Source organism: Microtus pennsylvanicus, chromosome 2, assembly GCF_037038515.1.
Source record: "Microtus pennsylvanicus isolate mMicPen1 chromosome 2, mMicPen1.hap1, whole genome shotgun sequence".
Lineage (NCBI taxonomy): Eukaryota > Metazoa > Chordata > Mammalia > Rodentia > Cricetidae > Microtus > Microtus pennsylvanicus.
Genome location: NC_134580.1, coordinates 67234151 through 67251033, shown reverse-complemented (window position 1 = coordinate 67251033; position 16883 = coordinate 67234151). Strand labels below are relative to the sequence as shown.

Sequence of the window (16883 nt, the reverse complement as noted above, 5' to 3'; positions counted from 1 at the left end):
TAGGTCTTGAATCCAATCACACTATGTTTCTTAGTTCCACGGCATTTGTGTCACTATTGCGCCAATGGGTATATCATGCAGATATGTTGCTATTGTAATTTAAAGGGTTTGTGGCAGGGTGAAATTGCAGCTACTTTTTAAATCAGCATGGTGGTTTCTCAGAAAATTGGGAATCAACGTACCTCAGGATCCAGCAATACCATTATTGTGAATATACACAAGAGATACCCAATCATAATACAAAAGCCTTTGTTCAATAATGTTCATAACAGCATTATTTGTAATAGCCAGAACCTGGAAGCAACTTAGATGCCCTTCAATGGAAGAATGGATAAAGTATGGCAAATCTACTCATTAGAGTACTACTCAGCAGTAAAAAACAACGACATCTTGAATTTTGCATGCAAATGGATTGAAGTAGAAAACACTCTTCTGAGTGAGATAACCCAGACCCAAAAATATGATTATGGTATTTACTCGCTCATTAGTGGATTCTAGCCATAAACAAAGGACATTGAGCCTATCATTCACGATCCTAGAGAACATAAAAAATAAGATGAACTTTCCCCACCCCAAAAAAATATAGAGATCCTCTTGGAAATTGGAAGCAGACAAAATAGCCACACAAAAGTTGGGAGTATGGGGCTGGGGGATGGAAGAAGGAGAGATAGATGAGAGAAGGGAGAAGGAGGGATTTAGGCAGAGCTTGGGAGAATGGGATGGTTGAGATGGAGGAAGGACAGATATGGGAGCAGGGAAGAAGATATCTTAATTAAGGGAGGCATTGTGGGGTTGGCCAGAAGTTTGACTATAGAGGCGGTCCCAAATCCCATAGGGATGTCCCCAGCTAGGACCCTGAGTAGTGGAGGAGAGGGTGCCTGATCTGGCCTTGTGCATATGGCCAGTTCCATATAAATATCTTGAATATCACCCAAGAAACTTCATCTGGTGACAGATGGAGATAGAGACAGAGGCCCACATGGGAGCACTGGACTGAGCACCCAAGGTCCAGTTGAAGACCGGAGGGAGAAGATGAGCAAGCAAGTCAGGACCACCCACTGAGACCGTGTGCCTGAGCTAAGGGGAGCTCACCAAAGCCAGCTGGACATGAACTGAATGAGCATGGGATCAAACTGGACCCTCTAAATGTAGCTGACAATTGGGGATGACTGAGAAACCAATGATAATGGCACTGGGATTTGTCTCTACTGCATGTACTGGCTGTTTGGGATCCTAGTCTATTTGGATGCATACCTATCTAAACCTGGATAGAGGAGGGAGGGACTTGGACTTCCCACAGGACAAGGTACCCTGCTCTCTCTTAGGACTGGAGGGCAAGGGGAGAAGGGTAAGTAGGGAAGTGGGAGGGAAGTGGAGGAGAGGAGGAAGTGGAAATGTTCATTCCTATTATTTATAAAGTAATAAATAAATAAATAAATAAATAAATAAATAAATGTTTCTTCCATTTATTTATTCTTTTCTCATGCAGTAAATCCCATTTGCAGCCTGCCCTACTCCAAAACATTAATCTAATTTGTCTCTTTCAATCCCAGGAGTAGGTATTGTGGTTAGAACCTGAAAGACCAGAGAAGCAGGGAGCAGCCACCAGTCGCTTTATATCTCTACCGTTCCTCCATTCAAAAGGAGATCCTCTCCCTGCTGGACCTTACTACTTCCTGTGTCCTATCTGTCAGTACTCCTCCAAACCCCTAGGGTTACTTTAGATCTGCTATTGGTGAGCACCACCCTCTGAATTGAAGGAAGGTTCATTTGTGGGAACACAATCAAAATATCACACAACAATCTCCCAATGCTCCTACCTCCCCTGCCTTCCCCCAGATCCACTACTCTGTTTCTATTCAACAATGAGCTTGCTTCCCAGGGATATCATAACAAGATATCATAATGCGGAATAACAAGAAACAATAAAACTGGGCATAAACCCTCATAGCATGGCTGGAGACAAAAAAGGAGGGGTTAAAAGGATCCCCCAAAGAGGCAAAAGAGAAAGAGATACCCCCAAACCGACTTTTATGTGTCCCATAAAAACCTCAAGTTAAACAACCACAGCTTGTATGCACAGGGATGGTGCAAACATTTCCGGGACCCATGGTTGTTGACTTATTCTCTGTGAGCCTGTGTGAGCCCTGCTGTGTTGATTCTATGGGTCTTGTGCTCCTGGTGTCCTCTGACTCCTACAGTCCTTCATCCTCTTCTTCTGCAAGTTTAGCAATCTGTACCAGGCTCTTGGTCTCTGCATTTGCTCCCATCATCTGCTGGAGAAAGCCTCCCTGGTGACAAATGGGTTAGACACCAACCTTTGCTTATAGCAGAATATTATTAAAAATCATTTTACTGACTTTTTCCCAGTTAAGTTTGATTCTTTCCAGATTTTGGAGCCATCCAGGTTCCAATTCATGGCCATCCAGGCAGTGTCATGAAGTGCTTTCTCTTGTGACTTAGGCCTCAGAATTGGATGGCCACTACCACTAGCTCTGATCCACCATTGTGCCAGGCAGGACAGGTTGTGGGTCTAAGGTTTTGTGGCTGGGTTAGTATCCCAGTATCACCACTAGGAGCCAAGCCAGGTGATAGAAGAAGGACAGTCAGGCTCCATATCATCCAAAATATTCATAAACTTTTGAATCTTTTCTTCTGAGAACTTTGTTTAGCTCCGTAGCCCATTTTTATTAACTTGTTTATTTATACAGATTTTAGTTCTGCATGTAGTCTAGATAGAAATATTCTGCCAGACATATATGTTGGGAAGATTTTCTCCCATGTAGTAGACTGCCTCTTCACTCAATTAAAAATTTTATCTGCTGAACAGAAGCTTTTAAATTCCAAAAAGTTCATTTGCCGACTGTTGGCTTTATTTCTCGAGCAACCAGGGTACGATTTAGGAAGTCTGTCTCTTATTGTGGACTACTATAGGGGTTTGAATAGAAGTGCCTCTCATAGGCTCATGTATTTGAGCACTTGGTGTATTGGCAATGTTGTTTTGGAGGGTTATGGAACTCATAGAACACAAATTTTGCTGGGGAGCTGCATTTCCAAGGGGTCATGAAAGATTATAACTTCACTTCTAGTTCATTCTCTACTATCAGTGTGTGATTGGTAGCTAGATTAGCATGCTTCCTCCTACAACACCTGCTGCAATGCTTTCCTTTTCATTGTGGGCTTCCCCTTTGAAAACATAAGTCAATATAAACCCTTCCAATAGATGCTTTTGTTCATGGTATTTGTCACAGCAACAAAAGTACCTAATAAACATATGTACTTTCTCCACTGACAGTTTCAGAGTTTCAATACCATTTTAATACTTTCTGTTGTCTTACTGCTCTAGTTAAGAATCAAATCCTATTATTGAATAACAGCAGGATATCTATCTTCTGATTTTAAATAAAGTGTCACAAAACTTTTTCTTCATTTGCCATGTTGTTAGTTGTTGATTTATAGAGTATAGCTTTTATTGTCTTGAGATAGCTCCCTTCTAATGATAGCTCATTCATGACTGTAATCATGAAATCACAAACTGGATTAAAGGTTGTTTTTCTACATTTTCAGATGTGATCATGCAGTCTCTGACTTTGAGACTATTCATGTGATAAAACACATTTATTGACTTTAAGCATGTTAGACCACCCTTGTAAATATGAATGAAGCTAAATGAGTCCTAACAAATAATATTTGGTATTTCTTGAATTCTGCTTACAAGTATTTGAGGCACTTGCACATATAGAATACAAAGAAACATAATTAAAGAGAATAATTCTTGGAAAAGTAGAGCGAAAATATTCCTTTACCTGCAGACTTCAAAACAACATCCCCTCTGCTGTGTCTAAGAGCTTTCTTCAAGAAAATATTATTTCATATGAATTTAGATTTGTTACATTTTCACTATTTAAGTAAATGATATAGTGCCATGATTACTAAGTATAAGACAAAGTAGAATATATATAAATGTGACTAAACATACCAAAATTTTCAAGGAAATATTTTTTCTTTAATACTGGTGAACAATGAACATTTATATGCAATTAAGAATGATCAGAGTGCAAGTGTTTAATTATTTTCTACACCCCACTATATGTTTAAATACTCTCATCATTGCCTTTTTCATTTCTTGATTCCTGAATGTGTAGATCACAGGGTTCAGAATGGGAGTGACAACTGCCTCAAATATGGACAGAAATTTATCCAAGTGTGTGAAAGAAGAAGGCCGTGTGTAGATGAACATCACAGGGCCAAAGAATAAGACCACCACAGTCACATGAGCTGAAAGTGTAGACAGGGCCTTAGAGGAGCCACTTGAAGAATGTTTCTGAACAGTAAATATGATGACAATATAGGAAATGATCAGTATGAAGAAGGAACCTACAGCCATGAATCCAGTGTTGACAGAGACCAGTAATTTCAGTCTGTATGTACTGAATGTATCTACACAGGCAAGTTTGATGAACCCAGGAAAGTCACAATAGAAGCTGTCCAAAACATTTGGTCCACAAAATGGTAAGTTTACTACAAAAGCCAATTGAATGAGAGAATGGATAAAGCCAGCCACCCAGGAGGCCACTGAAAACAAGATGCACATCTTTGGGCTCATAATGGTCAGATAATGGAGAGGTTTACATATGGCCACATATCTGTCAAAGGCCATGGCTATGAGTAAAATCACCTCCACACCATTAACGAAGTGAATGAAGAATATTTGGGTGATGCACCCTCTAAAAGTGATGACTTTATGCTTTCTCAACAGATCATAAATCATCTTGGGGGAAAAAACAGAAGAAACACCCAAGTCAATGAAGGAGAGGTTAGCCAACAGAAAGTACATAGGAGAGTGTAAGTGAGTGTCAGAAGCCACAGCGAACACGATGAGGGAGTTTCCTGTCATGCTTGCGACATAAAACATGGAAGAGAACACAAAAAGGAATAATTGGATGTCCCAAGATTTGGTGAGTCCCAGGAACACAAACTCTGTCACCACAGACTGATTCTTTCCTTCCATTGGCTCTGTTGGCAGTACTACCTGAAGTAGGAAATGGGAGAAACTGTAAATTATAATTTTATAAATAGAATAGGAGAATCTCCTCGTTATGAAAATCTATGTTACTGAAGCATTGAAACTGACTTTAATGTAAGTAGTGTGAGAGAAGGAAGTTCTATACACAATCAATAATCTGAAATTTATAAATTAGTTTGAATTATGACTTAACACCTGTAGCAAAAGTTTTTATCAAAACTCAAAAGACAATAAGGTTTGATGGGTTTTAAAAGGGGATATTAGGGCTTCGAGAGATGGCTCGTCAGTTAAGAGCACTTGCTATTATTTCAAAAGACCCTAGTTTTGTTCTTCACATCCATTCAAGTAGCTTAAAATAGCCCAGAGTTCTAGCTCCCAAAAGTCAAATGACACCTCTTGGTTTCCATAAATTTCCACAAACATGAAACATGAACTTAATCTCAAGGACACATACAAGTAATTTTTAAATGAACCTTTAAAAAGAGAATATTTTTACAAACTATTGATGACATTTAAATTAACACATTCATTAAAGAAAAACGTATGGAAAGTTTTCAAAAACTGAATTACAGTATAAATTTGCAGCACAGTATAGGTGTGCTTGTCTAACAATTTATTTCTTTATATTGGCTTTATCCTTAATACAAAAAGAGAAGTGGGCTGGGGTATAAAGTATAAAAATAGAAGACAAGAGTAAAGATGCAAATGATTAAAAGAGAAATACCATATAATATAAAAATTCTCACCTTAAGGGTATATAAACAGAAGAATACATTATATGAATATGTTTCCTATTTTGTTGGACTATTACTCTTAAAAATTAATATTATGATGAACAACCTCTGTTCATTTAACATTTAGAGACACATGATTTATAAAGGCACATAAAAAATGTAAGAATCCTTTTATCATAATATTATGAAAAGATTTATATTGTTTGGTAGTATTATTTTATTTAGAGAAGGAACAGCATAGCAGACATCATCTTTTCTTTAGATTCAGGAACCTTGATTAATCAGCTATGTGCTGTCTACCATTAGAAAAGATGCTGAGCACTCAAACTTGAGGGGTTTTTTGTTAAACAAATTAAAATGGTTACTTCAGTGAAGTTATAGGAATGAAACACAGATCACATTCAGGCATTCAGTAAGGAGTGGGCAGGACAGAGTGAGGCAGCCATAAACACAATCATGTTAACAATAGGTAAGAGCTACATTTGTGGATGTTTAATTAATGCAAACATAACAATGCATTTTTTCCTCTTGCTCATAGCAGTGACCAATTCATGAGATTACTCAAAAACATTAATGAATATGAATAAGCAGAGGGCATCACACTACCATGACCAAATGTTTCAAAATGTACTACCCGTCTCCCATTAACGAATATATTACATTATTCACATCATTTCAACAAGAATACAACACAACATATCAAATGTGAAATTGGTGCATTTGCTCTCATAGAACATCATATATATGTTTAGTACTCAATAAAAATTGAATTCATTGGTTTGTTTCTCAAACAGCAACCTCTATACAGCTCAATTTACATCTGTCTTCTCATTAGTGCATACCAAATTTAGACTCTGAAAACCTAGAAAATGAGGGAAAAATAAATACATATTTGATGAAATTTGAAAATTCTCTATTTATGTTTTTTAAAACTACAAAATAGACATGATTATATAATATTAAAGATTGGATAGAATTATGAAATGATAGAGAAAATAAACTGTAATCCTTTCTTTAAGCATTCTAACTCTGCCCTAAGCCTGTCTTAAGCATACTTCCTCTGGTTCTCAGGGCTTCCTTACTCTTTCTTTAAAGTTCTTTTCCCTTCATGTACTTGATTTCCATGTCACCTTAACTAATTCTCTCTCTCTTTGTCTCTCCTTCACATTCTTACCTTCTTTCTCAGTCTCTATCTTTCTTCTGCCCCTCTCTCTCCTTCCTCCCCTAAAGTACTGCTGAGATTTAAAAATTGTCTTCCCTGGGGTAATTTCCTTCCAAACACAAAATTATTCTCAGTCTTCAAAAAGCAGTAATAAAGGGATAAATAAGAATAAAGAAAAAAATCTAAATTTAGGTCATGTAGAATGTTCATAGGAAGACTATGAAATTTGAAAAGTTGGTGTATAATAGGGATAGAAAATTGAGAAAGCTTACTGTAAAATAGGCAAAAAATATTTAAATTATGAACTTATTCCCCTCAGTTGAATCTGTCTGTATTTTGACTATGCTTATACTTTCAAAGCATTTCTTAAATCCAAAGAAACCTAACCAAATATGGTTGGCCTAATTTAAGACATGACTACATTTATTTAATAGTTTGGGAGATAGAAATAGCTCTGTATCTTATTCAAATACATAATTAGGTAAAAGTCACCTCATACATCTTTAGTCTTCCTAATATGAACACTGATCAGAATCAAATTAATTCAAACATTCAAACTTTATATTTTATACCACAGATGAAAGCAAGAAAATAATTAAACCTTTTATATTTTAAATACCATTTTGTTCTGAAATTAAAATGACATTTTGTCACAACATATATTTTCAACATTGAGGCTTTTGTTGTCGTGTTAAAATTTACTTCTGGTCAGGTTTTCATAACACTCTTCCGATCTGAAAAGCATGAAAATCTCTCACAAATTTGCATCGTTTTACCGAACATATATCAAACATTTTGTAGAAGATGAGTTGTTCACACTCAACCTATTTTTAAAACTAAGAAAGGAGAAAACTGCAAATGATTATAAGTATCATTGGTATTTCATTAGTTACCAGTTTGTAGGTATTATATCATTCATTCAATCAGTTATAAGTGAACAAAGAATGATTAATTATATTTCTACATAAACTTAGTAGAAATTGTTACAAGGTTGTTTGACTTCTCAAGGCCATTTACAACGTGGTTTTAGCTCATAGGCAGTCGGTAACTTAGCTTTTGCCAATACTTCAGTTACTGTTTATCAGCTATCCTCCTGTGCATTCAATTCCTTTTCCTGACTGCTCTCTACTTTGCTGGTCTTCCTCAAGCCCTTAGGATGTGACTCTTGTTCACAGTAATTCCAAGCACAAACTAGCATCTAGGAATTAGCCACCCAAGCATTGCTAAGTTTAATTCCAGCCATGCATTTTACTTGAATGATAACAACATCATCTTAGGAGAGTCAAGCTTCTCTGTGTGCCCTCACATAAAATGCCACATAGAATCTTCCATTAGGGAGATAAGAAGCTAATTATATGTACCTCAAGAGGCCACAGACAAGGTATACTCTAAAAACATAGCAATTTAAAAGCATCCTGTGGTTATAGAATTCTTTTCTCTAGAGTATTTAGTTTTCGTCTATTTGACCAAAGAATTTCTGTAGCTCACAGTATGATATTAATGAGAAGAACAAAAGAAACCAGGGTTATTATGATATCATTAAACTATGTGAATTTGAAAGTTTAAAAGTTAACATGGTGGCAAACAACTTTAATCTCCGAAATCAGAAGGCAGAGGCACATAGAACTCAGTGAGTTTGAAGCCAGCCTTAAATAGTGACTTTCAAAACATTTAGAGGTACATAGTGAGATCCTGCTCAGTGCAGAAAATTCTCACTGCTATTATTCTTTAATAATAGATAAATATTCTCTCAAAGTATACCTATCATCACAGGGTTAAATCAAACTAATATTTAATTATAGTGTAGTTTAAGAAGAAGAATTTGTGTAAAGACCTCATTTTCAGTAAAACTGTGACCTATAACTACAATGTCAAAATATCTATCAACTAAGAATAACAGAGAAACAATGCTCCACACATGTTAATTCCTACAACCCCCTGAAAGAATGTTGCTACTATATAAGAAGAGTTTCACAGTTTATACAAAGAACAGACGATAGAACATCATCTAATAAACTGTTGTACAAGTAAATAAACATGAATGTAGACAAAAATAGATTTATTTCCAGTAAGTACCACAGCATAGTAAGGGTGTAGCAACAGTGAATTATACTGTGATTTGATTTTCTACAACTTGTAAGGAAATGGCTGCAACAAAGAATGGCGTACTCGTGTCAAGGGTGTGGACTGCTGCTTAATAAATCCACAAATACGAGAGAAAAGGAAAATGGGTGTAACTGGAGAGGTGAAATATTTATACCTTTTGTCTGCTTAAATCTGAGAGATGAACAGAGTTGGGAAAATAATATCAAATTAGGAAAGAATTGGGCCATATAATGAGTAATTATGTCATTGCCAGATGTTTTCATGAAATTTGTTTTAATAACACAGTTTCCATCAGATCATCTTATCCTTCATCAGGATTTGTATTACATAGTATTATCTATTTAAAAACTGGAAAAATTTCATTTAAATAACCGTCTATCTTGACATGATACATTTTATATGTATCATTATTTATTTACAATGAATGAAAACCACTTATCAGAGATTGTTAAAAGTACAGCAAAACAATCCCTAAATTCTAAATCGCATGTTTCCAGTCCCCATTGTAAATTAGAATCCAAATTGCACCCACATAATTGGAAGATTTCTGTATTAGATATTTTTCAGTGGATATTCTCTTTCAAGTTATTCCAGCAATGTATGTGAATACCTTCACAATACATTTTATGTTTTCTTCTCCATAATGGAGAAAATACTGCAAGTTGTATGTGCACACACACACACACACACACACACACACACACACACACACACAGAGAGAGAGAGAGAGAGAGAGAGAGAGAGAGAGAGAGAGAGAGAGAATATGTACATTATGATTGGTTTTAATCTCATTTTGCCTAAAATTAAAATCACCTAAGTAGGGAGAAGATCCTCCTGAAAAATTGTCCTGATGTCTTATAGATATAGAGGTCATCTTGTTTTTTTACTTAGAAAAGCCATCTAAAATTGTTCGTGTGTATGTGTGTGTTTCTGTGTAGGTGTGTGTGTTCAGAATAAGGAAATTGTGACACTCTATACTGCAATTTAATCTTTTATTCTACAAAATTTACATATTATTTTCCTGCTCCAGAGCAACCATAAAATGCATAGCATTGACAAGTAATACTTCATCTCCAAACCCACAAATCCCAGGCAACTTCAGCAGCTCCATGAGACATGGACTACAACTGCATAGAACAAACCAAGAGATGAGTGACCAGCATTTCAGCTGGTCAGCCCAGTATCTATGCCCTAGGCAAAACATGGGCACTTTCTGCACCTCAGCTACAAGGAAAAACTTCTTATAGGCAGGGTACCCAAGCACTACCTATCAGGTCCTGCAATCTACGTGTTCCATTTCAATCACAAGCCTACTCATCTCCTGTGACCTCAGAAGCCGCCTGAGATACAGACTGTGATTGCACAGAACTGACCATAAGTGAGTGACCAGCAGCAAACAGACTGCAACTACACAGAGTGAACCAAGAGCCACTCCCTAAAACAAACAGTAACTGCACAGATTGGTAAAAGACAGGATAACTGAGACACAGACACCAACTGCAAAAATTGAACTAAGAGGCAAAGACACTACCTGTACAAATTGGACTAACAGAAGGGTAAACACCAATGCAAGAATATATTCAACAACCTAAAGAGCAATCTGGTACCACCAGAAACTTGTAGTCCTACAACAGAAAAACCTAGACATCCAAAGCCAGAAAAAGCAAAAGAAATACAATTATCAGTCAAAAAAAACCATTAAAGGAAACAATGTCATAACACAAAAATCCAGGAAATTTGGGACACCATTAAAAGACCAAACACAAGAATAATAGGTATAGAAGGAGAAGAATAGCAGCTCAAAGTCACAGAAAATATATTAAACAAAATCATAGAAGAAAACTGTACCAACAAGAAGAAGGAAATACCTATGAAAATACAAGAAACATATAGAACACTAAATAGAATGGATCCAAAAAATTCATTCATCACAAAAAAATCAAAATATAAAATATATAAAATAAAGAAAGAACTGTAAAGGAAAGGCTAAGTAATAAATAAAGGCAGACCCATCAAAATAACACCTGACTTATCAATGTAGACTCTGAAAGCTAGAAGGTCCTGACAGGTATTATACAGACACTAAAAACCATGGATGCCAAACCAGACTACTATACCCAGCAAAACTTTCAATCACCATAGATGGAGAAAACAAGATAGTCCATGACAAAACAAGATTTAAACAATACATATCCACATTTCCAGTCCTACATAACGTACTAGAGGGAAAAATTCCAACCCAAGTAAGTTAGCTTTACCCATAAAAGCACAGGCAATAGATAATCTCACAAGAGCAAATCCTAAAGAAGAGAAACACACACATTCCGCTGCCAAAGGTAACAGAAATTAACAATCACTGGTGATTAATATTCCTTAATATGAATGGACTCAACTTGTTTATGAAAAGATACAGACTAACAGAATGGATATGAAAACAGAACCCAACCTCCACTATTTACAAGAAACACATCTCAACTGAAACAACACATATTCCCTATGAGTAAAGCATTAGAAAAAGACTTTCCAAGCAAAAGACCCTAAGAAGCAAGCTGGTATAGCTACGCTAATGTCTCACAAGATAGACTTCAAATTAAGATCAATCAAAAGCAATGAAGAAGGACATTTAATATTTATTACAGGAAAAATCCATTAAGATGGAGTCTCAATCCTGAATATTTATGCCACCGAAACAAGGGCACCCACATTTGTAAAAGAAGTATTACAAAAGCTTAATTTGCACATTAACCCATACAAGCTAATAATGGGAGATTTCAACACCCCTATCTTACTAATACATATGTCTGCCAGACTGAAAATTAACAAAAAAAACAAGGGAACTGTGAGATGTTATGAGTCAAATTGAAGGCAAAAATCAATAAAATAGAAGCAAAGAGAACAATATAAAGATTCAATGAAACAAAGAGTTGGATCCTTGTTTCAAAAAAATAAAGAAACACTTTAAAGTCAGTAAAATAGACAAACTCTCATCTAAACTAATGAAAAGTCAGAAAAAGAATATACATATTAACAAAATCAGAAATGAATAGTGGAATACCAACAGATACTGAGGAAATTAAGAGACTCATCAGATCACACTTCCAAAAATCTGTACTCCACAAAATTGGAAAATTTAAAAGAAAGAGTTAAAAAAATGATAAATTCCGTATACCAAATTAAATTGAGAAAAGAAAAACAATTTAAATAAACCTGTAACCCAAAGGAAATTGAAATAGCCATTAAAAGTCTCCCATCCACAAAAAGCCCAGGACCAGATGACTTCAACACAGAATTATACCAAAATTTTGAGTAAGGACTAATTCCAAAAGTCTTCAAATTGTTCCATGGACTAGGAACAGAAGAAGCATCCCCAAACTCTACTACTGTTACTCTGATAACCAAACCACACAAATAGAGAAGTAAAGCCCAATCTCACTTACAAACATTGATGCAAAAATACTCAGTAAACATACAAACAGAATCCAAAACCACATCAAAAAAAAATCAACCATGACCAAGTAGACTTCCTCACAAATATACAGGATTGGCTAAATATCTGAAAAATCTATCAATATAATCCACCATATCAAGAAACTGAAAGAAAAAAAACACAAGATCATCTCATTAGACGCCAAAAATGCCTTTGACAAAATTCAACCACCCTTATAATAAAGATCTTGGAGAGATCAGGAATACAAGAAATATATCTAAACATTATGAAAGCAATATTTAAAACCCAAAAAATTAACAGAAAAATAAAATAGAAAGAAACTCAAAGTGATTCCATTACAATCAAGAACATGACAAGGCTCTCCATATCTAGGCAATATAGTACTTGAAGTTCTAGCTAGAGCAAAAACAGCAAAAGGAGATTCAAGAGGATAAAAATTAAAAAGGAAGAAGTCAAACTTTCACTATGATAAGACAGGATAAGTTTATGTAAGTGACCCAAAAAACTCTATCTGGAAACTCCTATAGTTGATAAACACCTTCAGTAATGTGGAAGGTTACAAGATTACCTCTAAAAAAAAACAGAATCCATACTACATACAAATGATAAATGGGCCAGGAAAGAAATCAGAGAAACATCAGCCTTTAAAATACCCACAAATAACATAAAATATCTTTGCTTAACTCTAGGTAAATATGTGAAAGGCCTGTATGATAAGAACTTTAAGTCTCTAAGAAAGAAATTTAAGAAGATATCAGGGAGAACTAAACTGAATGCTGAGAGAAAGAAGGAGGCTTCTCAAAGATGCTATGTAGCCCCACAAAAAACAGACATGCCAGAATCATTTGAGTAATAGACAGCCATGTGGAAATACACAATGGGTTATATTAAGTTGTAAGACTTAGCCAATAAGAAGCTAGAATTAATGGATCAAGCAGTGATTTAAATGAGACAGTTTCTGTGTGATTATTTCAGTTCTGGGTAGCCAGGAAAAACAAGAGCCAACAATCCAGCAACTGATGGAACCAGATGGAGAGATCCACAGCCACGCACCAGGCCAAACTCTGAGAATCCAATTGAAGAGAGGGATGAGGGAATATATAGGCAAGAGAGGTCAAGATCATGATAGAGAAATCTACAGACATCTCGACCATGCCCATGGAAATTCATGAACCCCGGACCAAAAGCTGTGTAACTGACATGGGATCAAACTAGGCCCTCCCTACATCAGAGACAGGGGTGAAAATTGGACTATATGTGAGGCACCTGGCAGTAGGATCAGGATCTATCCCTGGTGCATGAGCAAGCTTATTAGAGCACATTCCCTATGGTGGGATGCTATGCTCAGCCTTAATGCAGGGTGTGGGGGAGGGGCTTAGCCCTGCCCCAACTTAATGTGCCAGACTTTGTTAACTTCCCATGGGAACCCTTACACATTGGGAGGAGTGGATGGGGTTTGATCTGACAGGGATATTTGGGGTGAGAACTATGGATGGAATAAAAAATGAAATTAAAAAATTAAAGAAGGAAAAATGCATAACTTCTTAAAACTTGCTCAAGCCAGATGGTTGCAACACACATCTTTAATCTCAGCACACAGAAAGCAGAGGCAGGCAGATCTCTGGGAGCACCAAGCCAGCCTGGTCTACAGAGTGAGTTCCAGGACAGCCAAAGTTACACTAAGAATCCCTGTCTTAAAAAACCTAAAGAAATAAACAAATAACAAACAAATAAAAGAATTGTACAACAAAATGATAATTATGTGTGAAATTGGAAACCTTGCCTGCTACTCAGGGAAGGAAATTCATGTATCTTGAGGAAAAACCAACAACTGCCTCTTTATTAAGCCAGCGTTATTTCTAACTGCATTCTAAATATTTATCCTTATACACACAGATAGGTGATGTCCTTACTCCTCATCAAAGAAGCACCTCTTTGGAATGGATGAAGACCATTATTGAAACAAAACAACTCCCATGCTTCAGGTTCAGGAGTAATTGTAGAAGAGGTCACAAAGAATGTAAGAGTCAGCGGGCAGGGAGTTTGCTAGGAGATTGTGACCTCTAGTTATGTCAGAAGTTGTAATCATAAAGTCTCAGCATGATTGTCTAAACATGATGTGAACAGGGCCAACATCCATGGTAAAATGGATGAGGGAAAGCCCAAGAGGCTCATTCCTGCACAGAGAACTACACACAGCTTAGGAAAGCTGACTTTAGGAGAAATGATCTTCGCCAAGGAAGAACACATTAATTTGCTATCCAATACAAATGGTCTGTCCTATAATATTTGTATAAGTATTATGCAGGCTCTTAATTTCATTGATTCTTGGTGGGCATGCTGGGGGCATCTCACAACTCAGGCAAAACAAATCCCTACCTATTCCTTTTGGGATAACCATTGTGTCGTTTGTGTTCTTTCAGATCTTTCTTGTATATTGCAATTATATATATATATATATATATATATATATATATATATATATATTTACAAATAAATGCAATTCAATTTTCTGTTTATTGTTTCACAGATGTAACAGGGAATGAATCAAGATCCAAGAAACAAAATATAACAAACTCTGATAATGGAAGAGAATTTATGTAAGCAAAGATATTCAGAGTTTGAGCAGGGTTATAAGAACAAATAAAAGATAATAAAAGAATCAGAGATGTCTAGAATAGTGAGTTCTTACCATAAAAGGGCAATGGAGCTAAGAAAAAATAGAGGCTTGAAAAATCACAAGTAAAATGTACGACTACAGAACAGAGTGAACAACTGGGAACTGTTAGCAAGATTGGCACAGCTACTTCTGTGCCTACCACATAGGAGCCACAACCATTAGCTCAATTCCTAGCCCAAGTTTTTCATCACTGGCTTATAAGGAATGAAGCATGTGGGTAGACTAGTGAGTTTCATGTGTTGTGAGCTCATTATCACATTTCATCTGCTATGAAAGTGTCCTGTGCTTGATGAAATATCATTTGAATAACATGGAAATTTAGAAAATGTTTTTTGATTAACAAATCATAGGGTTGACACCAACCACTCACAGGTTTCTCAGTAAAGGACAAAGAACATAAGAACGTACAGTGGCTACTTATGTGAACAAGACTTTATGAACATGGAAGTCATTCAGTACTGCAGTTAAGTCTGATCCCAATTAACCTCATGCTGTACCTCAAGCCAGTGGATGAGAACAATGGAAATGAAAATGTCATGTAGTGAAGAGCAAGGATTAACTCTGCTGTGTCTGTCTGAGTGCACCAAATTTGATGATGCAGGTGTGTGTATGTGCCGGGTGACTGTCATTACATTGGCGATGACCTGCAAATGACTGGGACCTGGAGGAACTGAACTTTGAGATCTATAAAAGTGCAGAATATCTTCAGGGATGGTTTTACTTCCATATCACAGAGTACTTGTAGCAACACATGCAGTATCTTAGTACCTGTTTACGAACTCACAAAGTAAACATATATGTTGCTTCAATTGCTCCTTTCAAATATTATACAATTTATTCTTGAGTTTTACTGTAACATAGAAATATACTAAGAAAAAAGTAATAAATATAAAGGAATAGAAATATGATGTATGTGAAAAGGGTAATGCTAATCTGACAGAAAAACCATGTTTACTTAGTTCCTTGCTGGTATTCCAAAATTGTTTTCAACTCTTCTACACAAAACAAGCATCTATTGCACCCCTGTGTGTGTTCTCCTGATTTGAATTTTCTTCCACAGCAGAAAAAATCCAAATGAGTAACATAACTAACTACAGGAGACAGACAAATGGCTCAGTAGAATAAGCTTTTATAAGAAAACTGTCTAGAAATCCCTGCATTGGAGACAATGTATAGTAAGCACATATGCACATGGGCAACACAATGGATTCAGTATCTTATTTATATCTTATTGTCTTAACATATATATTTGAATATATTTTAAATTAACGAAGTCATAATGAGTTACGAAATAAGAGGCGCCAGAAATAAAAGGGGGGGGAGAAAGAAGAATGGAAATTTTTGAAGCCAATATTCTTACATGAAATACTCAAGAATAAAACAAGTGTAAAAGAAGTAAGAGAGAAATTTTCCTTTTTCTAAAGGCCTTCAGTATCAGTTACGTCGAAGTAAACATTATTCCTTAGGAATGTAAGTTCAAGATTATTATAATCTTTGCTTTGTAAATAAATGTGATTCTCTGTTTTCAGTAGAGATTATTAATCCAGACTAATCAGAAGAATATGTAAACATATAGAGAAAGACAAAGTTATATACATAATTTGTGTATGTGTAATATATATATATGTGTGTGTGTGTGTGTGTGTGTGTGTGTGTGCAAATATTTTTCTGAGGTTGATGGACCGTAACCTTCTACATTCATTGAAGAAAGTCCTCAGCTCATCAAT

The 16883-nt window shown here is 35.9% G+C and overlaps 1 protein-coding gene across 1 annotated transcript; it reads right to left on the bottom strand.

Moving 5' to 3' along the window:
- Nucleotides 1–4069: 4069 nt before the first annotated feature.
- On the bottom strand, nt 4070–5011 carry LOC142844865 (olfactory receptor 4F3/4F16/4F29-like). Its single transcript, XM_075963660.1, has one exon. The coding sequence runs from the start codon at nt 5009–5011 to the stop codon at nt 4070–4072; it is 942 nt and encodes a 313-aa protein (XP_075819775.1).
- Nucleotides 5012–16883: the final 11872 nt, after the last annotated feature.